Below are 26,661 nucleotides of genomic sequence, written 5' to 3' on the forward strand. Positions count from 1 at the left end.
ATTTCTATCTGCAGGAAAGTTAGTCTGATATAAGCTACTGCATATTACTAGAACTGGAATCTCAAACACACCCAACGTGTATTGAATACATATGATTATAGATAGGCATTTCAAACTCAGTGTGTCGAAAACAGAGACATGATTTTTCATATCCAAATCTTTTATTCTCCCAATCTCCCTACCTTATTAAGTAGTGACACAATCTACCCAGTTACTCGAAAATGTACACACACACACACACACACACACACACACGATCCCTTTTTAAATCTTATGAGTATCACCCACATTCAATCTATCATCAAATCCTATAGAGTCAACCTCCAAAATGCATCCTAACCCCATCCACTTCTATCTCCATACTACTGCCCTGACCCAAATAGTCACTATAAAAACCTAAATCAGGTAATGTAATTTCTCTGCTCAAATCCCTATGCTGGCTTAGTCTTAAAATGAAATAAAATTTGTAGACTTTTGGATCGCAGCCATTCGGACTGGTGTGAAATGGTACCTCATAGTGGTTTTGATTTGCATTTCTCTGATAATGAGTGATGTTGAGCATCTTTTCATGTGTTTGTTAGCCATCTGTATGTCTTCTTTGGAGAAATGTCTATTTAGTTCTTTGGCCCATTTTTTGATTGGGTCATTTATTTTTCTGGAGTTGAGCTGTAGGAGTTGCTTGTATATTTTTGAGATTAGTTGTTTGTCAGTTGCTTCATTTGCTATTATTTTCTCCCATTCTGAAGGCTGTCTTTTCACCTTGCTAATAGTTTTCTTTGATGTGCAGAAGCTTTTAAGGTTAATTAGGTCCCATTTGTTTATTTTTGCTTTTATTTCTAATATTCTGGGAGGTGGGTCATAGAGGATCCTGCTGTGATATAACCACTATGAGGTACCATTTCACACCAGTCAGAATGGCTGCGATCCAAAAGTCTACAAATAATAAATGCTGGAGAGGGTGTGGAGAAAAGGGAAGCCTCTTACACTGTTGGTGGGAATGCAAACTAGTACAGCCACTATGGAGAACAGTGTGGAGATTCCTTAAAAAACTGGAAATAGAACTGCCTTATGATCCAGCAATCCCACTGCTAGGCATACACACTAAGGAAACCAGAAGGGAAAGAGACACGTGTACCCCAATGTTCATTGCAGCACTGTTTATAATAGCCAGGACATGGAAGCAACCTAGATGTCCATCAGCAGATGAATGGATAAGAAAGCTATGGTACATATACACAATGGAGTATTACTCAGCCATTCAAAAGAATACATTTGAATCAGTTCTAATGAGGTGGATGAAACTGGAGCCTATTATACAGAGTGAAGTAAGCCAGAAGGAAAAACATCAATACAGTATACTAACGCATATATATGGAATTTAGAAAGATGGTAACAATAACCCTGTGTACGAGACAGCAAAAGAGACACTGATGTATAGAACAGTCTTATGGACTCTGTGGGAGAGGGAGACGGTGGGAAGATTTGGGAGAATGACATTGAAACATGTAAAATATCATGTAAGAAACGAGTTGCCAGTCCAGGTTCGATGCACGATACTGGATGCTTGGGGCTAGTGCACTGGGACGACCCAGAGAGATGGTATGGGGAGGGAGGAGGGAGGAGGGTTCAGGATGGGGAACACATGTATACCTGTGGCGGATTCATTTTGATATTTGGCAAAACTAATACAATTATGTAAATTTTTAAAATAAAATAAAATTTTAAAAAAATGAAATAAAATTTATTTACCATGACCTGCCAAGTCCTACAACATTAGCTCTTACCTACTTCTTCCTTCTCCCTCTTCAGCCTCCATGAACATCCTTGATGTTTCTCAAGCATACCAAAAGAGATTTTTTTTTCAATTTTTGATTTTTTTATTTGCTGTCCCTTTAATTTGAAGTGCACTGCTTCCAGATTTCCCTTGGCTAGCTCCCTCTCACCATTCAGGTCTTAGTTCCAATCTAACCTAGTCAAGGGGAGCTAATCTGACCACTCTATTTAAAGCAGGCTCCACATACAGCCCAAGCATTTTCCATCAGTTCTCTGTCTTGTTTTCTTTATAGAATTAGCATTATTTGAAATTATCTCTTTGTAAAATTGGGTTTATTTTTAAATTACTATATCAGTCAGGTTATGCAAAGACAATAAACAACTTCAAAATTTCAATGGCTTAAACACAAAGGTTTATTCCTTTCTCATACTACATGTCCACTATGGGAAAGCTAAGAGCTCTATTCCACGCTGCCTTCACTCTGGGACTCTGAGCAGCAACTGCCTGGAAGACCGCTGCTTGCTCAGGAAATGAGGAAACAAAGCCGGAGGGTCTTGCATGTGCAATCAAATGCTCTAGATCAGAAGTGCTACACATCATGCCTGCTTACAAGTAACTAGTCAGTGTTAATCACAAGAGTTATCACAAAGTTAATCACAAGACCGCAAAGTACAATCCCAATGGAGAAGGGTGAGACAGAAGCATCTGATGAACTGCATGAATGACCACAATTGTTTCTACCCCACCAGAGTATATGACATATGAGAAAAAGAATCTTGTTTTCTTGTTCCTATTATTATTCACCATTGTATCCCCAGTGCCTAGAATTGGGTCTCCCACATAACAGGCACACTAGAAATATCTTTTGAAGGGATATATAACATCTCTTTTATTAATCTTTCTTGGTTATCTAAGGCTAGAAAATCTAGATTTGCTCAAAGTATTCTGTCTGAAAATCTTCCTCCACCCACTGCTGGTAGTTTTCTGAGAAAGAGTAAAAATAGTCTTCTTTCATTTTCAATTTGATCTACCATCTAGAATTTGGCGGTTAAATAAATTCTCTGTCTTGGTTTAAACAAACGCTTATGTTTACAAAATTCAGTGATCTGTTTAGGTTCTCAATAGAAGCAGGAAAACAACCTAGGAATAAATGAGTAGGGTCATTTTTCATGTGACTAAACCAACAGACTTATGGCTGGGGTTATAAAGCAGAAAAAACCTGGGAAGGGCTGTGAACCTCCATCTCCACAACACCCGACCCCCTAATATGAACAGAACATCTATTCATCCCTAGAGAAAAAAAGATGCTTTTTCTTACTCTATGGGGGAAATATGAGTTAGGACAGACAGTTGGGACTGCCCCACAACTGATGCCTTCAGTAACATCTTCTCCCCCATACTGCTAAAAACACTACTACAGAGTTAACACTGCTGGCAGAGGGATACGAACAGGCATGGAGTTGGTGGTGTTGAGTGGCTAAGACGTGTCTGACTCTTTGCAACCCTATGGACTGCAGCACACCAGGCAGAGTAGAATGCCTTTAAAATTACTTAAAAACTCACCCATCCTTTTAAAAAAGCAGCTTTCTTCCTTTCTATATCCCACTGGAGGGGGGTGGGCACCCCCATAAAGAAGCATAATGGAGAGTTCAGAAGAGTAAAGAAATTGACAGAACAAAAGTCACGAATTGTGCAGTATTTAACAAGCAGCAGGGCTCAAGAGTTTCATTAAAATAACAATTTTAAATACAGTATATCTATATTAGGAACGAAATTCTTAAAGCTACACTGATGTGTTTGCTTATTATCATTTCCCGTTTCCTTAAGGGAAAAGGGCTGTTTACAATGAAATGACTGTAATCTTGTCAGTACATGTCAACCCCACTCCTATTTTCTGCTCACACTGCTCAGCCTCTTTGCTGCTCATCAAACACTCAAAATAACCTACTGCCTTGGGGCTTGCTCTGCTCTCTTCTTTTTTAGTTTCCTCCCCAGAAAGCTACTTGGGTTTCTCATTCACCTGTTTCAGGCCTTTGCCCAAATGCCACCTTTACAGAGAGGGAATTTCAGCAACTTCCCAGGCTCCTCCCTAAAGTTCTCCTGCTTTATCTGTTGCCACAGAATTTATTGCCCTCTGACATAATATGTAATAACTTGCTTATTGTACATTCTTCCCCCTAGAATCTAAACTCAATCAGGGCAAGGACTTTGTATTGCTCAATGCTGGATCCCCAGAGCCAAGACAATGCTCAGTAAGCATTTACTGAACAAACAAAATCAAGCCCTAAATAATTAAGGCTGTCATACTTTTCAAGTGAATTGAGACAAATCAAAGAGCATGATTTAAAAAAATAGACAACAGCAGGCAAACACTAAGCCTCAAAACAGAAATTCAATGCTGTATCTTCACAGTTTTATATATATATATATATATATATATATATATATATATATATAAGCATAAATCTGCCTTTTCCTAAAGGTCTTCTAGTGTTACAAATAACCAGAAAAATACATTCATTTCTTTCAGTAAACTGAGAAAAGAAGGTAGGATGATCTAATGATAATTTAAGTTTTAATCTTAGAAATGGATCAATATGTTTTATGTTCAATAAATGATGGGGCATGGACTCAGGAAACAGAAGTACTTAAAATGAAGATTTTATTTTTAAAAGGAAAAGAAGAATGAGCGTGCTAGGACTCCCTTCACACCCTCTCCTCCTTCCTTTCCTGATACTCCATCTTCATTGCCACTTCTAAACCAAGCCTTGCTTATCTGAGTTCAGGTGTACCCGAGCCCTTGCAGCACACCTCCTGCCTCAAGGCCAGCTGATCCTGTGTTCATCTTCCTACAACAGTATCTTGATCTTGTCATCTTGTCATCAAAATGTTTGATTTTCTTCTTTGATTTCACATATTTTGGGAGCTGGGGTTTTTCCTCACTACAATATTACACTACTTTTGTAATTTAAAATTAAAACAGGCTGGACATGCTCAGGGAGGCCTGGTGTGCTGCGACTCATGGGGTCACAAAGAGTTGGACACGACTGAGCGACTGAACTGAACTGAACTGGACATGCTCCATGACTTGCTATGGTTCCAAAATAAATTTTAAGTTTCTGACCTTTACATTCAATATTCTCCACAATTTGCCTTGCAACTTCCCTTTCCTGCCTCCAGTCAACTCACATCTGCTTCTGCAGATTCTCATTCTATCTCAAAACCATTTGTCCTTTTCCTCACCACAACTTTGTGCTTGCCCAGCTTGGAATGCCCTCCTCCATCCAGTAGAATTCTACCGGAAGTACAAGGGAAAACTCAAGAACTGTTGTACAAACGTGGTCAGATACACACTTTCTGAGAAATGGTGAGTTTGCCACTATTAGAGATGCTCAAATGCTGGCTGAAAATATAAAAAGGATGCTCTTACTAAGTCCATTCACTCTGAGATGCTATGGTTCCTGTGAATTCCGAATTCTATTACAAAGATTTATTTAACCATTTATGTTTAGAACAGACTGTTCTGTTTAAAATCAGATCAGATCAGATCAGATCAGTCGCTCAGTCGTGTCCGACTCTTTGCAACCCCATGAATCGCAGCATGCCAGGCCTCCCTGTCCATCACCAACACTCGGAGTTCACCCAGACTCACGTCCATTGAGTCAGTGATGCCATCCAGCCATCTCATCCTCTGTCATCCCGTGCTCCTCCTGTCCCCAATCCCTCCCAGCATCAGAGTCTTTTCCAATGAGTCAAGTCTTCACATGAGGTGGCCAAAGTACTGGAGTTTCAGCTTTAGCATCATTCCTTCCAAAGAAATCCCAGGGCTGATCTCCTTCAGAATGGACTGGTTGGATCTCTTTGCAGTCCAAGGGACTCTCAAGAGTCTTCTCCAACACCACAGTTCAAAAGCATAGACCCCTCAAAATAGACTGCCCATCTTGCTTACATGGCAATTATCACATGCCAGCACTGACGTTATAGTACAGCTGTATTTTTATATATGTGTCTAATCTCTCAGCTCATTGCAACCTCCTAAAAGACAATGTTTCATGGCATCTTGGAGAAGGAAATGGCAATCCACTCCAGTGTTCTTGCCTGGAGAATCCCAGGGACGGGGGAGCCTGATGGGCTGCTGTCTATGGGGTCGCACAGAGTCAGACACGACTGAAGCGACTTAGCAGCAGCAGCAGCATGGCATCTAGCACTGTCCTTTGCAAATGATAGGTACTCGGTGTTTATTACTGATGATGCTGAAAAATGGTACAGTTCATACAGGAAGAAAGAGTGGATAGGTCAAGAAGCTGCAAGAAATCCCATTTTATATTCTCTCATGAGATGGTCAGCCAGGTGCAGTCACAATAGGAAACACAAGGAGAGACACAGGAAAACATCATACTCACATGTTCTAGACGGACAGTCGCTGCACGCCACAAGGGGGCCACACAGGGAGAGGGGCATGGAAGGCCAAGGGAGCAGGCTCAACCAGCCAGGCAGGGAGCGAAGGACCCATGGGCAAGTACCTTTACGGGGGTTGGGGTCAGGTACACAAAACATGTGATGGATTTTATTGGTGTGTTTGAACGTCACTAGGGCTTCCCAGGTGGCTCAGTGGTAAAGAATCCACCTGCCAATAAGGGAGATACAGATTAGATCCCTGGGTCTGGAAGATCCCCTAGAGGAGGAAATGGCACCCCATTCCAGTATTCTTGCCTGGAGAATCCCATGGACAGAGGAGCCTGGTGGGCTACAGTCCTGGGGTCGCAAAGAGTCAGACACAATTTAGCAACTGATCATGTGTTCATTGAATGTCACTAGGTCACAGTTTAGGGAGTTCAAAAAGAGGGACTTGTGGCAGAGGCCAGCCTCCTCACCCTGGTGCCCCTGGTCACCTAGGTCAGGTGTTTGTAGGAATGTGGCAGCAGCAGGAGAACATGAAGTTTAAAATTCACAAACAATCAACTTACAATACAAACACTCTGGGGCTGGTGGAAGGGAAGTTCTGACTCACTCTCCCAAGTTTACATGTCTGCTCACGCACTTACTCTTAGCGGGCCTATCCATTTCGATGGGCATATTCTCAAGAACACACAAAGAATCATGCAAGCACAGACAAGGGAAATCCTGACGTGTAATCACATTCCCCTGGAATCTGGGGAGGAAGTAAAGTCCAGCAAGGCTGTGAGATGACTGATGGCTACATGAGCAGAGACCATCGTGCTCAGATCTTCCAGGTCAGCACCAACCACAGGCTCTTCCCGGAAAACTGCACGACATTCTGCGGGGTCAGCTAAATGACATTCTTCGTCCAAAACAGAGGGCTGGTCAGGCATGAGGGGATGCCAGGAAACATCCCTGCACACGGGCAAAGTGGAGCGAAGCCATGGGGAGTGGCTCTGCAAAAACCAGTCCTGAGGCAGGCGAGGCTTGCAGGCTGTCAGTTCACCATCTGGGAACCTGAATAGGCGCATGTCCGGGCACCAGGAGACTTCAGTTTATGTTCCAATTTTACAACTGGCTACTGCTGTGACCTTGGAGCCAAGCTAATCAACCCTGAACATTTCTGTTTATCCATCAGCAATAAGTCTGGGTCACAGCCATGATAAAAATAAAAACCGAAAACAACAGGACTACTTCAACCACCACTGATATTCAAAATCAAGTGTGCAGCTTCAAGTCTACCACTGAAAGCAACTAGAGTTTGTCTTTGGCAAGGCTATGCACCTCATGTTCCAGCCTGATTCCCTGTGTTCCTCCAGTTCTTCTTTTCTTCTCCCCTTCTACCTAGAACTCTGCACAGCAACACAGCTACCACATCAGAACACTCTCCAGCATTCTCCCATCCACCAGCACTTATCTTCGGAACCTAGATCTCCCAAGGATGTCCACTGTTAACATCTCTGTTAGTTCATCACCCTCCCAAGTAGCATAACACTTCGACCCAGTAAAAAACCTTCAAGAAATGATTCTAAGGTATGGGTATTAATAAAAGAGAAAAGAAACAAACAAGGGGAAACTTTTATTTGTCAGTACTCTTTCAAATCACAGTCCCCTCCCACCCAGGACTATTCTACTATTTGAAAAACAAAACCTCAGCAGTGTGATTCTAAATGAAAAGTGATCAAGCACTCTTCACTTCAAATTTTACTAAGTATTGTTTAACTGGTTAGTTACATTTCGCTCATCGGTGGAAGCAGTTTCTCTTAGCACCATGTGTGTGGGGGGAGGGGGTCTCTCTGCTGCAATCAATTCCATTTGATAGATGCTTTCTTAAGAAATTTCTACCATTACCTCCCATAAGTAGGAAATGAGAAGAGAAAGTGGAGGCCACTATTGACTCTGGAAAGGAAAGGGTGCCTTGGCCCCTGAATGACTCATCTCTACCGAGTACAGTAAAAAGTACCTAGAAAGGTACTTGGTTAATAATTGCTTAATTACCATGCCCTAATCTGAATTAGTTCTAGGAAGTCCTTGAGGTATCTTTTATAGTGTTTGTGTTCTCTGTCCTATGGGAAGCAGAGCAGCCAGAGGATCCTAACACATTGGAAGCTGCGGCTGATGCCCTTTAGTGCTAATGGATGCACAGCTGGCTGCGCTGCAAACTAACCGAAGGCACCTAAGAAGCAGGTGTGGGGAGAAATGGCCACAGACTTGCAGTTTCCAGCCTCACCTTCCTTGCCTTCTCAAAGACAATGAACATTAAAGTAACAGGAGAAATTTTATGGAAAGGGCTGCCAAGTTTAATAACTCTCAGACATCAAATTCCCCTATGAAGAGGGGTGTTCCTTGGGGATTATTTTAATGCTAAATGTCAATCATTTTCCTAGCTTACATTTCCTAACTTCACATATCAAAATCCTTTGCTTTTTTCCTCCCATATTAAATGCCACTCCATGCAATGGTGTAACATTTTCTTCAATATGAACTCTGTGGTCACTCTGAAATTATTTTACTCTACAAAAAGGAATCATGTGCTGACAATTCAAGTGTCTAGAAAAATGAAGACTCTGGTACTGTGTATACACAGTTGAGAACGAAGATGGTGATAAACATTTAAATAGTATCTATCATGAGTATCAAACATGATCTTGTATCTTGAGAAGACAAAGCTTAAAACTATGGATATTCTATGTAAATAGCATTTTGTCTACATATATGGCATTTGTTCTCCTCCAAAATGAGGTACGTAGCATCTTGAGAATGCAATACTAAAAATAAGTCAATTGGACAATCACTTTGGGTAATAATAAATACACATATTTTTAATGTACTATAAACTATCAGAATAGTTATTATCAACTTTCAGGGTCATTTATACTATTCAGCTATTGAGATCTCAAATTAGCACAAAAGAGATTGGATCATATTAACATCATTGCATTAAATTAATAATTTTTCCTTATAAGATATCTGATTAAATCTGTTCATGTTTGACATTCCTGTATCCCGAGGACTATCTTATCCACACTTTCTGAAATGTCTGAATATTTTCTATTTTGAAATGATAAAATCATATGTATAACTCAAATACAAAGAAAAAAATTTCAAACTAGACTTAAAGCCAAGACAACAGAAAATAAACAAGCTTTTACCTTTATTAAATCCATTAAGTGACAAAACATTGTTGAGTTACTTGGTATTTTATAGGTGACAGGCTTTTGTTTAAATAAAATGAAAGGAAAAAAATTCCTAGAATTTGTCTCCTCAAATTTCTAGATGTTTTGAGAATGCTGTATTTAGCACTTCCTGTTTAAAACTAAAATAGACCTAGGTACATAGAAGACAGCAAACTCTTAATATTTTGCATAATATAAACACAAGAAAAAGAAACCTTCAACATGTATTTTTCTTTTGTTTCTTATCAGTCAAATCATTACTTTTTTCATCACAGCCTTTGAAAAAAGAATCATGATTTCTATGCAGATAGATACCGTGAGGAAACCAAAGATTTATATGAAACTTTGCTTATAGTCAAGTACAGATCCATTATCCAATTTCTGTAATTAAAACCAAAAGACTCTATCTTTGCAACCAATTTACTAGCAAGACCTGACCAAATCTGAATTCTTGTTGTTGTTCAGTTGCTAAGTTATATCCGACTCTCAGCCACCTCATGGATTGTGGCACTCCAGGCTCCTCTGTCCTCTACTATCTCCCAGAGTTTGCTCAAATTCATGTCCATTGAGTTGGTGATGCTAATTAACCACCTCATCCGCTGCTGCCCCCTTTTCCTTTTGCCTTCAACCTTTTGATTGAATTCACTTAGCAGCAAAACCTAACCTGAGCCCATCTGAGCGGGTTTATAGCCTTTATACCACTTCAAGTGACTACATATACATTCAGCTACAGATATATTGATGTATTTGATGATGGAGTATATCTTCAGTCCTGTAGGGCAGTGAAGTCACTCATCTATGTCCGACTCTTTGTGACCCCATGGACTGTAGCCTACCAGGCTCCTCCGTCCATGGGATTTCAAGGCAAGAGTACTGGAGTGGGTTGCCATTTCCTTCTCCAGGGGATCTTCCCAACCCAGGGTTCAAACCCAGGTCTCCTGAGTTGTAGGCAGACACTTTTACCCTTTGAGCTGCCAGGGAAGTCTATTACCATAAGTACAAACACTGAAATCTTAAACACATCTGGTCTCCAGGTTTGGGTAAGCAGTGGTGGGCCTGGATTAAGATATGTGAATGCAATCTGTGCTTACTGAGTACAGGTCAAAGTAAGTTGGGTTTTGCCTTTGTTCTTATTACCTGAACCTATCATTTACTGAACTCATTATCTCTAACTGGATTCTCCTAATGACTTTCTTTTTTTAATAAGATTATCATTCCCTTAGTCAACAATACCAGCTTTCCTAGATCCCCATTACCTCACCCTTACTCTCACCTCCTCACATCTCATTAGCTGTGGAAGCGGCAAAAGGTTCCAGTACCTCCCACTCTGTTGCCCACTATCTCACCCCTATGCCAGACTGGCCTGAGTGAGAAGTCTCAAGCATGAGGCTCCCAAAATACTTTCCTACTTCTTTCAGTTCAGTTCAGTCGCTCAGTTGTGTCCGACTCTTTGTGACCCCATGGACTGCAGCACGCCAGGCCTCCCTGTCCATCACCAATTCCCAGAGTTTACTCAAACTCATGTCCATCGAGTTGGTGATGCCATCCAACCATCTCATCCTCTGTCACCCCCTTCTCGTCCTGGCCTTCAATCTTTCCCAGCATCAGAGTCTTTTCCAATGAGTCAGTTTTTTGCATCAGGTGGCCAAAGTATTAGAGTTTCAGCTTCAGCATCAGTCCTTCCAATGAACACCCAGGACTGATCTCACTTAAGATGGACCAGCTGGATCTCCTTGCAGTCCAAGGGACTCTCAAGAGTCTTCTCCAACACCACAGTTCAGAAGCATCAATTCTTCTCCTACTCCTTTCTACTCCCCTAATCTCTCTCCCTCCAATTTCCAGTAGATTCTGCTTCAAGATTAATCCTGTAATCATCTCCCATCTGTTTGGATACTTTCCTTGATTCAAATATTGCAGTGATAAAGTCCAAAGTCTGAGACCACCATATAAGACAAAGAATTTAGACTCAGCCTATCTTTCCACTGTATCTCCTGTTCTTTCCTAACACAAACCATTCACCCCAGTCAAAATGAGTATGACCTCCTCAGTTTTGCTCCACTCTAAAAAACAGCTAAATTGTTCTCATTTCTTTTGTCTACACCATCTACCTCATGACCTGAAATCTGTAATGAATCCTTTGCTTCATATTTGATAATTTTAAACTCACTCATGCTTCAGACTCCCTTAAATCCCACATTGGCAGCAATTTTCTTTCCCCTTGTTGGTCCACTGTGACCTCCCTTTTTGAATTCCCACAGCTCTCACTATCTGTTCTATTCATTTGATACTTGATATGCATTTCCTGTATTATCAAAGTAATTAATTTTTCATGCATATGTATCTTATCTTTAACCAGACTTTAAATTCCCTGAGAGCAGGGGCCATGTCTGATATCTTATAAATGAACAAATGAGTACTCTTCTATAGCTTACAATAAAAAGGCAACACTGGCAAAGATAACATGTAAAAGACAAAAAAAATTAATGTATTTATTCATTCAGATTTATCAAATAATACTATGTTCCAGGCATTGTTTTAGGCACTGAGGATTAAATGATAAGCAACAAAGCATTATTCTTGACCTTGTGAGGCTTATGGTATGGCTAGGAAATAAAAAATTAATAAATAATTTATACAAATTATGTATATGTGTGTTTGAAAAAAGGAACTAGACAATATTAACAGGCCCAGAATCATTTTTATACACTATACTAGTCAGTTCATTCTTAGTCGACCTGCCCTTCACCCACATTGCCTACCCTTCATCCAAATTAAAAAGAAAATTGCAACGAATAGGCACTCTGCAGATGTTAGAAAACAAAAAGAAACAAAGGAATACAAATAGCAGGAGCAGTCTGTTTGAGAAATAAGTCTATCACAATCTTGATGTTTTAATATCCATCCCTAGATAAAGCTATTCAATCAGAAGGTATTACTTAGACTGATCACTTCTTAAAAGTTATACTCTAAACCTTTAAGAAAGTTCATTTTAAAACACAAGAATATGAAATCTACTTCTGCACTTGCCACCTCACCATTCAGTGTTTTCTATATTAAAAAAAAAAAAAAAAAATCTCCTTACTAGAATTTAGGGCAAGAAATTCCAGAATTTACTGCACAGAAAGATTCCCCTATGAAATTCAATCTGCATCGTTTCTGTCATTTTGGATACCCAAAGCTATGTGATGTATCACACACTCCCTTTTGTCCAGCCTCTAAGGAAGCACAAAACCTACAAGGGAGCAAAACTCATGAAATCAAAACATATTTGATTCTATGGAATCATTTTCTACTCTAGAAACATATGTGCTAAACACAAATGCTTTGTAAATCATTTCAATTCCTTTTTTGGAATAAAAATGATTTCTTGGATAAGCTCAAAAAATCAAGTTCCCCTTTTCATATGTTTTGTTGTTGCTGTTCACTTGCTCAGTCGTGTCCAACTCTTTGCAACTCCATGGACTGCAGCACACCACGCTTCCCTGTCCTTCACATCTCCCAGAGTTTGCAGCATAATAAGCCTTAGTGGCATAATAATTTCAGGTTTCTCTATTGATGGATATCTCAAATAAACAATTCTATAAAAGGCATTATTTAAATTCATGCTTAATTTTTTAAACAATGGAATCATCCAAAAAAATGGAAAACAGAGGCACTGGAAAAGTACAAACTGATAGTCCAATGAAATCCAATTTTTGTAAATCCTAATATAATACCTCAACAAGATTCAGTGTTAAAACTAAAGAAATTTAACTGAAATGTATTAATTCTGATTTCACATGTGCTCTTAAATTATATTCTACATTTGGGAAATTTGGGATTTGTGACCAGTCTGAAATCTTACAAGTTTAGTGCTAATATGTAGGAAAACCAACTCCCTCATTTTATTCCAGTCATACAGCACAGGTGAGAGGGGGATAGTTTTAAATGCATGTAATCATTTCTGTCTCTGATAAAAAGCAGTTTCCAATTTGCAAGAGTTGGTATTTTAATTTAGGACAAATCCCACTACAAACTATAAATCATGACAGGGTTTCATGTTATGAACTAAATTGCTTATAGTTTTCATGTCTCATAAAAATAAGATTTATATCCAATGAACTGTATTCAATTGTGTGCTCATACAATCATTCACTCTTCCTCACACACACTTTAAAATGCCAATATTGTGTTGACCTTCTAAAATATACTAAGAGAAGACTTTTCATAATAAAATAAATGAGGGGAAAGTCAACAAATTAGTGAAATGCAAGGGGGAGTGACATTCTATTTAATATTTTTATTTCATTAAAGAATTACAAAAAAGGAATCTGTTTACTTGGTCAAGCAATAATTTTGATTATTTTGTAAACCATCCCAATTTCTATAACAAAAGTGTCTGTGCTTGTAGTGAACAATCCCATAGCTCTTAAGATACATAAACCATCATCACCATTACCACCACCTACCACAAGCTTGCATCTACAAACTGCTAAAGGTTTAAATATGGCCTTTTTAAAAAATGAATTATGTACAAAAGGGAACAACGATGAAAACATTCATCACATTCCAAACCAATGCAGGTGCCTGCATTAAAATGTGGATTCTTTTCCACAAGGCTGCATGGCTATCAGTTCCAGAGTTTCCTCCTGTATGTGCTTTGGTGCAAATGGACACAGTGGGAGCTGAGAGAAAACAACTTCATCTGATAGGAGGGAGTCAGAGAAAGTATCACAGAGAACATAATACTTGAACTTGGATATGAAGGAAAAAGAGAAATTGGCCAAATTAACAAGAAGGGGACAAGCATGATGAGCACAGGGAGCACGCATGCAAAGGGACAGAGAATTGAGAAGACAGCAGGTTTGAGAACTAGCAAACAATTCCATAGCATGTGGAAAGAGACCAGGTTAAAAGTCAGGCAGGAGCAGACAATAATGTGCTTTGAAGTTTTGATTTTTTCCTGTAGCTGATAGGAGCCATTTACCCATGTTAAAAATATATATATATATGTATATATATATTCTAGTAGCAAAATCCAGAATGAGTTGGAGGAGGAGAGAACTATTAGGAGAAAATGACCAACAAGAATTTGTGAGTGAAAGAAGAAACAACAGCCATGGAGAAAGAAAGGAGGAGACTAGTTTGGAGTTCATTAAAAAATTAAATCAGGAGTCCAGTTATCTTATCTAGTAATCACCAACAGTTGCTGAAGATTATTATCCCTTTTCTAATACCCCACATAATTTCATAGACTTTTAATAAGGGGAGAAAAGAAAAAAGTAACTTACCAAATAAAAGTGATAAAGCTGACTATTCTATAAAATCTTATCTATTGTAAGAAAAAAAAAAAAGAGGACATACTTTTGCATTATTTTAAAATAACTTGTAGTCAATAAACTACATGAAATCTAGAGTGATTTTTTTTCAGGGGTGAATGATATCAGTAAGCAAATTAAAAAGCCATGACTAAATGTAATTTTAGTATAAGAGATAAGACCACAAAAGAGTAACTTAACAAAATGTAATAATTACAAAGCCAAATTATCTGCCTGTATTATTAAAACCATTACCTTCACCTAAATTTTCTTTTTTTTTTCACCTTATGATTTTCATTCAGTCTTTTATACATAGGCAGATAATCTGGTTATTGGATATTCTGGAAAAACTGGATGTTCTAGTCTGAATTTGCATTAGTTTTCTATATTGAGCAAATTTATGGAATGGGTTACAGATACATCCAGCCATTGCTTATAACTGACATCTATTGTTCTGCTTGTCTAGCACCCTTCACCCATCTTTAAAAACTGATCATCTCCTGCTTACCCTTCCTCTTGACCTCTTATATCCATGTGATTAGTATCATAACACCACACCTGTTCAATGTTCAGTGGATGGCCCAGCTCATATCCAATTCCTAGTTATCCTTCGTATCAATGACCCATCTCTCCATTTAACTTTAGGATCCACTATCTTCAGAACATACCCTAGTTGAGAATCACCACTAACAAATGGCTGTATTTCTGCTACAACATGCCATCTAACCACATCCATCAGTCCTTCCCCTTCTCTGAACAGGAGTACCTGTTCATCAGTTAGGTTTTGTCCACATCTTCAGGCCCCTGTCCACTCCTCCCAAACCATTGTCTTCCCCACCTCCTTTCCACGTCCAGCCAGAACCCTCTGCTAATCATATCAACAACTCTTTCCCTAGAACTTTCCATTTGTTTTCCATCCTTTGTTTCTAATACAGCAAGCCTGAGCATTCCCCAACCAGATGAATCACTCAAATTCTGTGCCAGGTAACAGAACTCTCACAGAGAAAGCTGCGCCACTATTCAGATTGCTGTCATTGAAATTTATAGTGACTAACCACCACAGCCCTTGGCAATCATCAGTAAACCCTGTCCTAGTCAGTTCACATCCACATTCCCTACTGTAACTCTTTCAAACGTTGACCACTTTCTGGGATAAGAATCCACCTTCCCATGCATGGGACATGGGTTTGATCCCTGGTAAGGCAACCAAGATCCCACATGCCTCTGGGTAACAAAGCCAGCCCATGAGGGACAACTAGAGAGAAGCCCACGCACTAAGACCTAATGCAGCCAAATAAATAAATAAGATTTCTTAAAAAAAAAAAAAATGCTGACCACTTTCTTAAGCCCTTGTTCATCAATCCCTCTATCTTTATCGTAAGCTCTTCCTTCCTCATAGTGAAACAGAAATCTCGAGGTGGGAGGACACTCCCCTCCCCACTCCTCTGCCTCAAATATACCTACTAGAGTATCAACCTTGATCTCACTCATGATTATCTCTGAGGAACTAAGTCTCTCTTACTGTCCTAAGACCACTATTTGTGCCTGGGTCCTAAGTCACAAACCAAAGAAACCTTCAGAGATACTGTCTTCCTTCTATATCTTTACCTGTGCTTCAATCTAACTTCTTCCCCCACAACGACAAGCAGGTCAATTAATCTCACCTCTCAAAACCACCATCACCTGAAATAAAAACAAAATCTCCCCTTGGCCCCTTTTCCAGTTTTAGCTACTTCCCATTTCCTCATCAAATTTCTTGAAACCACATATTTTATAATAAATATAAAAGATATACATTTTCTATGTTTATGTAATAGAAACAGATGGCTACAGTTTGAGGAGTAGAGATTGAGAAGAATATACATGTAACATTATGTGTATATAGGTACATATATTTTTGTTTATTTCCTAAACCACTGCCATCTGTTTCTAACCAAACTTCTAGACTGAAAATAACCACACTGTTACCTATGATCTTATAATTGCTAAATTCAAAGTTTCATTGCTAAATTGTCTTCCTAATTGACCCAGGAGCATTTAAAACTTTATTTCCCCCCACAGCACTTACCACCTCTTTGCATTTTATACATTTATTTGATTAGAACATTTCTCCCTTCTGTAGAATGTGTTTATGAGGGTAGATACCCTGCGTTTTCGATTCAGAGTCTAGAATAGTGCCTGGCATAATAAGTAACCAATGAATTTGTTGAATAAATAGTACCCACCTCCTGGCCAAAATAGTTTGGACCAGAGGTAGGAACCACATCCAAACTGAGTCAACTTTGTTTAAACCTAAGAGTTTAAACTCGGGGACAAGAGTCAAGACATTCTAAGTGGATATAAACTGACCTTAAGGGTGAAAAGAAAAGAAAGCAGATATGATAGAGAAGTTGAGACAAAGAACATCCTTTGTCTCATCATCCAGATAGAATTCAAGCCTCGTTTCCATTTATCCCAATTATCAAAACAAATTCTATCCCTGGTCTCTGTGAAATATCCCAAAATCCATATAGTAAGTTATTTTTAAACATAAACTAATTTAGTCTCTTATTCTGTTGCTTACTACCAAGAGATTCCTTACTATAATAGTGGTCTCTGGTTGACCAGGATGCTCAAAATAAACATCTAGAACCAATGTTCAAAATTACAAAAACAAAAAGGAAAGAAATGAAAGTAACAAGTTAGAGTTCCCATTCTAATTCCCTGAATGAACAATAGGTGTAAATATATGGGCAATGGTTAGCCTACTTTAATGATACGGAATCATTCTGTTTATGATTTACAAACCCTTTATGACATTACACTTAGGTACTACTTCTGGGAAAAGAGCTATTTACACATCTTCCTGAAGTAAGATTTCACACATTCATTTTAGATGTAACAACTTTTTTTAAAAAATTAAGTTTAGAACTAATTTTATCTCATGCTAATATTCCTCAGGCAATAGACAAGTACACCATAGACAAGTACAGGGAATATCTGAAGAACCAGAGCTACCAGAGCACACAGCAAATTAACGCTGGAAGGCAAATGAAATGCATTCTAAACCGGCATTTAGAAATAACAACGCTCTATCTTGGAGAATAGAATTTAATAATTACCTACATTACATTTCATGGGTACTTACCAAACAAACGCCGATGGAATAGAAATTTGCCAGCTATTAGTCCTATGAGAATGGCAAGTAGCCATAGAAGCACCTTCAGAAGCCTCCAGCCAACTCCTCGAGGATATTTATTTGTTACAAACGAAAAACAGTTTCCAACAACAATAACATTGGCTTCTGTTTGGCTGTGAGAAACTGGGTCCTCCGCAAATATTAAGAAGTTAAAGAAGATCACCAAGTAAGCCACGATCATGCGAGACCAGGGGTGCTGGAAATAATAACGGAAGTCTTTACCCATCCTTCAAAACTTCACTTCCACGGTTCACCTGCAGAGAAAAGATACACGGCGTTAGAGCAAAAAACAAGTAGTCCCTCTCTTTCTGTTACCCGTTCAGATTCACAACAACTCAACAAAGAGGGATTTGGAAAAGATCAATTCCTAGTTATGGTACCAAGACAAGTCTGAGACTGAGAACAGTAAGTACTGTCCCTTCCCTGTTACCTCATCATACTTCTGATCAAATGAGGACTTAGGGAAGTAAAAGAGTAGGGAGAGAGAAAGGGATATGAGAGGGCAGACTGTGGTCTGAAATTGGAATGATGACTCTTCCTATTTTAGATAATCATTTTTATGTTTTAATCATAAAACAGATCATTTAAAAATTAAAGAAACACAGAGGTAAACTGATCACCAACTAACGAAAAATAAATATCCTCTTCTACCCAAATCCTTCTCCTTGGAGTTAAGATCCCTTAATAATTTTGTGCCTATACTTTCAGATCTTCTTTTTTTTTTTAACATTGAAAAATGTGTGCACATGTACAGACTTTTATAAAAATGTTCAGTCTTCTTTGTCAAATAATTTCAGCACAGAATAAGTTTCATGAAATAGCTAAGTCTATGGCAGAGTAGTTGCAGGCAGGAGAACTTGGGGAACTCTGCTTGTGTGAACTGAGAAGGAAGGCAAAGATTTCGCAGAGGAAGACAAACTCAAATTGGAGTTTGGAAGATCTATAGAATTTTTTTCCCAGCGAAGAATGCACATATGCTTAACCTAGGTGCATGCAAGGGCCTAGAGGCACTGCAAAATATGTAACATGCCTAAAGAGCAAGGCCCTAACACAGATGTGTACTTCAAGTACAGAAGCTTTCTTAAAATGCTGATACTCAGGCCCCACCCCTAAATCTTGCTCAGCTCCTCTGTTTTTCCTCTTTGGGGGCCAGTCTGCCCATAGGAACAAAAGCCTTTCTAGGTCCTCCAGGGCTGGGTATGGGTGACTAATTTATCTAATTCTGGGGTTCAGTCTTGGTGAGCCCATATGGTGCTCACACTAAGCTGTAACTCTTTTCTTATTCAGCAATAAAGCTGATTAAATTTAGGATAATAATAAAATTCTCATTTTACACGTAGCTAAAGATACAAAGATCAAGTCACAAGCCTGAATTAACTTGAAGTTAACGGAAAATCTGAGAATAGGCTCCAAGGCTGCCTCCCAAGTTCCAGTCCAACATTCTGGGCAGATGAATATCAATTAAGACCACAAACTAAGCTAATGAAGACTTGGCTTAATTATTTAGAAAAGTTATGGAAACACACAAAAAGACTGGCAGTAAAATTTAGCAACACAGACAGTCATTGTGCCTTCTAGTCATAAAACTTTTAACCAATTTCCTTCTTCATAAATACTCTGAAATATCTGTTCTTAGGGGCTGGAGTTCAGATCACTAAGGGATGGCATTTTTTTTTTTTTTCACATGAGATTCATCACCCAGTTATAGACCTACATTGTTCTCACACCAAAGAATGTAGATAAAAGTAGTTAAGAACAAAGACAAACATCATGCATTTTCACAGTATTCAATACGCAAGAATGCCAGAAGGGGCCAGCTGTCAACTCAATTTCATGCAAAATCTTTGGAAGTGTCCAAAGACCACTTTTAGAAGAGAATACACAGAAACACCTCAAGGCCAATGAGTCCTGAAGCAGAAACAGTTGCTATATGCCCATCAGAACTGTACAGGGCTGTCAGCTAAGAAGTTAGTTTCTCTGAAACTTCTACCAGTGAGGAATTCTGGTGTGGTTCCCCCATCAACTCCCTTCACCACCCACACACAAGCAAGGCAGCCGCATGTAGACAACTAAATACATATAACTCTGACTCATTTTTAAATAAGTGTTTTGTGGAAAGTAGGCATATATTTATTTTATTGTTGTTATTTTTAACTTCAGAATCTTGCTTTGTGGGCTCTGTAATTTCCACATGTCCAAACTGAGTTATAACATTCAAAAAAATTTGGAGGTAGCTGTTCCTCTCCAATATTTATATTGTTTCAAGAGAGAACTGTAGTACTGAACAACAACCCTGCCTTAGTACAGGTCCCAACTCCCACAGCCATGCTATGCATGCTACTACCACTCCCTTATGAATGATAAGAAAACAAAGAAGGGACTTCCCTGGTGCTCCAGTGGTTGGGAGTCCACCAGCCAATGCAGGGGACGTGGGTTAGATCCTCGTTTGGGAAGATTCCACAGTTAAGCCCATGAGCCACAACTACTGAAGCCTGTGTGCCTAGAGCCTGCGCTCTGCAACAAGAGAAGCCACCGCAACTAGAAGCCTGCACGCTGCAATGAAGAGCAGCCCGCTTACCGCAACTGGAGAAAGGCTGTGCACAGCAACAAAGATCCAGTGTGGCCACTAATAGATTCATATTATAATAATAATAACAGAAAACAACGGAACAGAGCAGGTGCTGCCTATTTAATTAACAGATCCATGAGCAGAAGAGCTGGGACTTGAATCAAAAGCCATTCCTGGCCCTTGATTTCTCTAATACACCCCAACAAATCTGGAAATGTTTCAAAAAATATTTCCAATCATGTTTACAGCTTAGTCTTCATTTCCTCTAACAGATTCATTGACTTAGACACTAGCCGAGTGAATAGGATAATCTGGTCTTATTCTTTTATGGTAAACATGTTTACATATTCTTGTCTCATACTCCAAAGTGGAATCAATGTCTCCTAGTGGGCCCCAAATTTCAAAACTTACATAACCTGAACAACAGCGCTCATCTCCGCTTCCTGACTCCCTACGTGAGGAGGCTGACAAAAGTTTGCCTAGTGATACCAGCCTGTTGTCCAGACCACCAAAACTGCTTTCCCCTCTGTACTTCCCATAAAGCATTCTGATGATCAGTACAAACGTTCGGTGACTGTACTGTTAACCCAGGATTGAGGCTGTTCAAACTGACTATGCTACAGGGTATACGCAGTCTAAAAACATTTTAACTTTTTAAAATTCAATTCTGCTCCCATATTGAGCTTTTATCTTAAGTAAAAGTGCTTTTATCTTAGCACTTAGCAGATCATAGTAAAATTATCTGTTTATGTATTTGTCTCCCTCTCTAGATCACAAAGTCCCCAGGGAAAGGGCTGTTTACTTTCAGGGCATAGCACAGTGCTGGCCTCATAGTAGGCAACCAAAAAACTGGATAAACTGAGTGGAACTACAAAAGAGAAGCCCCCTTGTATAAATGAGATGAGAAGAAGGCAGAGCAACCTGCCATTCCTTCCACTAAGGAAAGGGAAGAGCAGCTGAATCCAAAGACTTCAAGGATGATGGGCCAGTAACAAGCACTGATACACCCTCAACCCCATCCCTACAGCTACCATCCCATTTCAGCACCAGGTTCCGCACTGTTCTCATTATTACTAAGGCTAACATTTATTAAAGACCTACCACTTTGCAGACACTATGCTAAAGGGCTTTACAAACATCTCATTCAAATTTCATAGCAACCTAATGAAGAGATACTCTATCGGAAGCAATGTTTAAACTGAGTTTAGTAGCTTACATCAAAGAACAGAACAAGCCTACGCCAGAGCCAGGATTCAAATTCAAGCCAAGTGCCTTCAACATTCTATACTACATCTTCTCCACACAAAGTCATAGATTCCAAAATCTTGCCTTCTTTCATGTTGTTTAGAAAGTTCCTAATAATAAAGCCAATTGACATAAAAGATTCATACTGCTTCTAAGATAAATGAATCTACTACTACTATTCAAACTGACTTGATACCATGATTGGAAAGAACTGGGATCATGTGACTGACCAGGATTGCTCTAATTTTTTTCCTTCTCCTTTGAGCATCAGTATAAGTAGTTGAGTTGATCTGATTGTCCTTTTGCAATGCATCACTGACATTCATTCTGATTTTCCAACTCTACTTATACAGAACACTGCACCTCTGAGAACTGGACTAATTCACACTATTCAATTTCCTCTCATAATAATAAAATCATGAGCTAGATGCCACCATCAGTATCTTTCAAGCCACTGCTTTCACCAACAGCAGTGACAGGCTGAAACTTTATTCCCTGCCTGATAATCCACAGGCCTTCAGTCACGGTTTATACACTAGAGGGACTGGTATCTGGCGTAGATATCAGAAATGTAATGCGTTTTACTACAAGCCAATATTTTACCTGGTGAAGTAAAGCGAAAGTGTTAGTTGCTCAGTTGTGTATGACTCTTTGGATCCCATGAACTGTAACCCTCTAGGCTCCTCTGTCTATGGAATTCTCCAGGCAGGAATCCTGGAGTGGGTAGCCATTTCCTTCTCCAGGGATCTTCTCAACCCAGGGACTGAACTTGGGTCACCTGCATTGCAGGCAGATTCTTTACCATCTGAGCCACCAGGGAAGCCCCATTTCACCTGGTACTCACAGCTAAGAATGGAAAAATGGAAAGTAGGTAATTACATGCGATTTGGGAGGAGGAGCTCAGGAAAGGACGTCTGGGACAGACATAGAGACGTATCAGTAGTTCTGTGTGGCTGGAACACAGAGCACTTGGGGGTACCCTCGGATAGTTAAGGATAATCTGGGGCTATTTTAAGGAAGATTACACAAAAGTAATGTTCTTTATTTTACTGATTGGAGACTATAGAATCAAAGTTTTCAAAGCAGAAGAGCAGTACAGTTGCTTGCAGCAGGGTTTTGAAAGATTTCTCTGCCTACTTGGAAAAAGACAAACTGCTAAGAGGCATGATGAAAATGGCAACGCTAGCTGGGAGGCAACTCCAACAGTTTACATTAAAGATAAGCAAGTACTGGACCAGGGGAACATCAAAGCCCTGCTAATTGTTTTAATCATTTACTTGATTGGACCAAAGCACCCTGCCTTCCTTACTTACTGGGGTTTTTCCAAATAAGTGAAAATCTCAAGGACTTCAAGAGTACAAATTTCATGTTTCCCTCAGCAGGAACCCTGGCTCAGGTTATGCTTTATGCATAATGACAAGTATGAGCAAGATGGAGTGTATCACTTTCATTAAAAAAAAAAAAAGTACAAGTTCATATGGCAAAGTCCTTGATGAACTAAAAAATTATGCTATACAAAAGACATTATTACTAGTGAAGTGCCCCCAAGGTCCAGCTCTGCTAATGCAGGTCTTAGCATCTAGTGATACCTAACCAGGTAATATGAACATCATTTGCACTGAGCAGCACTGTGCTAGGATTAAAAAAAAAGAATTTCTCCAAATGTTTTGAAGCTCCTTGGTATTTATGTCTCAAAATTCACCTGGAACTCTTCTTAACTCTTGTCAAAGGGCTTATTAAAGATGACTGTGCCTGTACCCTGCCAAAAGTGTGAACTTTATTTCAGCACCTTGAATCTAATTTCTTGAAAAATAATTGTTAAAAAGATTTCTTGTACTTTGTTTTTTGTGGTATGCACTTTGTGCTTCAGACAGCTGTGTGTGGGATACTTCTTGGCTGTTTTAGTACAAGACAAAGTTAAAGGTTATTTACTTCAGTTACCTAGCTACAGTATTATATTAATGTATGTTAAGCTCTTTGCAGTTGACAGAACACTGTTTATTGATATAATCATTTCATTTACTCCCTGGGAAATAATCACTTCAAAAATTGCCTATCAAAAGGGCAGACAGAGCTTTAAATTATTTAATACTATTTCCTTAAAAGATAAACAACAACAGCCTATGTTTATATCACATTTTACCTCTTAATGTTTTTATCAGGTGAAGTCACATCATTAGAAAGACTTTACACAAACAATCAAAAGCATCAGGAAGGCAAAATAAATGGTGATGGGAGAAATATGGTCCATTTCTACCTGACCTGCTGCTGCTGCTGCTAAGTCACTTCAGTGGTATCCGACTCTGTGCGACCCCACAGACGGCAGCCCACCAGGCTCCCCCGTCCCTGGGATTCTCCAGGCAAGAACACTGGAGTGGGTTGACATTTCCTTCTCCAATGCATGAAAGGGAAAAGTGAAAGTGAATTCGCTCAGTCGTGTCGGACTCTTAGCAACCCCATGGACTGCAGCTTACCAGGCTCCTCCGTCCATGGGATTTTCCAGGCAAGAGTACTGGAGTGGGGTGCCATTGCCTTCTCTGTGCTACCCACTAGCAAATCCTTAACCACTCTGAGATTCCACTTCTTCACCAGGAGAATCCTAATGAAAATACTTTCCTCACAGGGTAGTAGTGGAGACTAAAGGATATTTCATTTGTAAGCGCCTGGTCAGTTTCAGACATTGCCTTATCTGAGGACCACTATTAAAATGCAAGTGACTCCTGGTCATTCCCATTAAACATGAGCATGGAAATAACATCAACTCTATATTACATTTACTAAGTGGTTTTTATATGCTATTCTCAGTGTCTCGGGATTTTACTATAACACAAGGATGAATATCATCCTATTTTACAAATATTGAAAATGAGGCTCAGAAAGCTCAAGCTACTTGTCCAAAATAATATATAGAAAGTGGTGAAGTCCAGATTTGCTAATTCCATACTAATTCCATAATTTCATCATTCACTTGTTCACTATTCACTATTCACATATTCACTGTTGCATATTTGTGCCAAGCACTGGCCTACATGTGAAGGTTACTAACAAACAACACCCCTGTTGCCTTGAACCTTAGGATCTAGATTGAGAGAAAAAGACATTAAACAGAGAAAAATGAAACAGACAGTATTTTAGAAAGTTATAAGTTGATGGAGAAAATGAAAAGTTAACATGGGTGTCAGGGACGTTAAGACGGTCTCACTATAAGGTGACAGTTGCAGACGTGAAAGAAGGAAGTAGAGCAAGCAGACATCTGAGGAAAGAATGATCCAGACAAAGGGAAAGGCCTGAGCTGCACATGATTAGTGCATTTAAGGAAAAGCCAGGAGGCTAGTGTGACTGGACAGCATGTGTGTGCAGGGGAGTACAAAGGGACTAGAGATCTGGGAGACAGTATCATGATCAGGCCTCGAGGCCATCCTACCACATGGGCTTCGCTCTGTGCAAATGGGAGACAGAAGAGTGACGCAATCTGACCTGATACTTGGAAATGTACCAGATTCTGGATACATTTAAAAAAGAAGAGATGACAAGATGCACTGATGGACCGGATATGGACATGACCTGACAAACCCCAGAATGGATTTGCCATTTCCTGAGATGGGAATGCATTTCCTGAGATGAATACCTCTGGAACAGATATAGGCAACATAATAACTAACATTTTAGAGTGCTTTTTATATTTGGGGCTCTTGGCAAGTACTTTTCATGCATTATCTCAATCAGCCCTTAGACCTAACCTTTGGATTTACCAGTGAAGAAACAGAGTTTTTAAAAGGTTATCTGCCCAAGGTCATACAGCTACCAACTGGGGGAAGCAAGCAGAACCACCTCTTTATGACCCCAAAGTCAATACTCTTAATTATTATGTATTTCCTACACTGAAAAGGATAACCTAAAAAGTTCCAATGGGAAGGAAGCAAGGGTAAGAACTAGGTGGTGACTTATACCTATGGGGCACTCAAAAAATCTTTGCTGATGGATGAATAAGTGAAAAAGTAAATGTGTGGATGACAGTTGGGTAACAGACCAGACTTGTGTGAGGGGAAAAAAAAGCACTGAAGATTCTATACCAGACAGAGCAGACTCTTGATAATGGGATATCCAAGTCTGTAAAAAGAAAAATGGCAGAAGGTGAGAAAACCAAATATATATATTTGCCTGGACCAGTCCTGAGGTAAAAATAGGTCTTAGTTTACTATTTAAATTGTTGGATGAAAAGGCAAGCATGAGGAAATGACATAGTATTTTACATAATGCAAGTGTTTAATACAGGTTTTAAAAATACAAAGAGCAATAATAACAGAAGTAAAGTTGGAACTTCTCATTTTTTAGTCCAATACAAGAGACCACACAGCCTTTTAAATAAAAAGCAACCTTTTAAGTCAATCAATGAAACCACTATAAGTGGCTTTGCACAGATATCGGGTCTGTACTTGTGGTACCCTAGCTAATTTAGAGGATCACATCCATAAATCACTTCCTAGACTTTCTCTTCACATTGTTCCAATATTTAAATCACTTTTTTTCCTTGTTATCACCCTCCAGTCTTTGGGATAACAAAGCACTGAACCAATGCAAGTTTTTAAAATAGAAAACCTGAAAGCAGAGCAGGTCTGAGGTTCCCTCTAAACATGACATTAGCCAACTTTCCCATCAAAACGGCCTCTTCATGTCCTAAGTCGAAAAATCATCAACAATTAATTCTTTTAAAATATTTAGACTTTCTCTTCAGTGACTTGATAAAGAATTGTCATGATCATATTCCAGACACAACGCCAAAAAAAGTAAGAGTTAATGAATAAAATAAAATTTACTCATATCTGAAATTGCTTTTTAACTGACTGACAATATGAAGAAGCAAATTAAATACAATAAACAAGTACTGGTTTCTGAATATAAGGCTCAGATGAAGGTGGAGTGGAGTGAGAATAAGTATCTGAGTCAAAATGTCAAAATCCATAATAACCTTTAAAGTACGA

General features: G+C 39.1%; 1 protein-coding gene across 3 annotated transcripts in view; it reads right to left on the reverse strand.

The window, feature by feature from the left end:
• The window catches only part of TMEM117 (transmembrane protein 117), a 610,272-nt gene that overhangs the window by 567,685 nt on the left and 15,926 nt on the right, over positions 1-26,661 (reverse strand). For all 3 annotated transcript variants that reach the window (XM_015471033.3, XM_015471034.3, NM_001101233.1), the window contains 1 exon segment: positions 17,815-18,119. In XM_015471033.3, coding sequence (XP_015326519.2) covers positions 17,815-18,091 — 277 coding nt within the window. In that variant the 5' untranslated portion in view covers positions 18,092-18,119.

Source organism: Bos taurus, chromosome 5 (assembly GCF_002263795.3).
Source record: "Bos taurus isolate L1 Dominette 01449 registration number 42190680 breed Hereford chromosome 5, ARS-UCD2.0, whole genome shotgun sequence".
NCBI lineage: Eukaryota > Metazoa > Chordata > Mammalia > Artiodactyla > Bovidae > Bos > Bos taurus.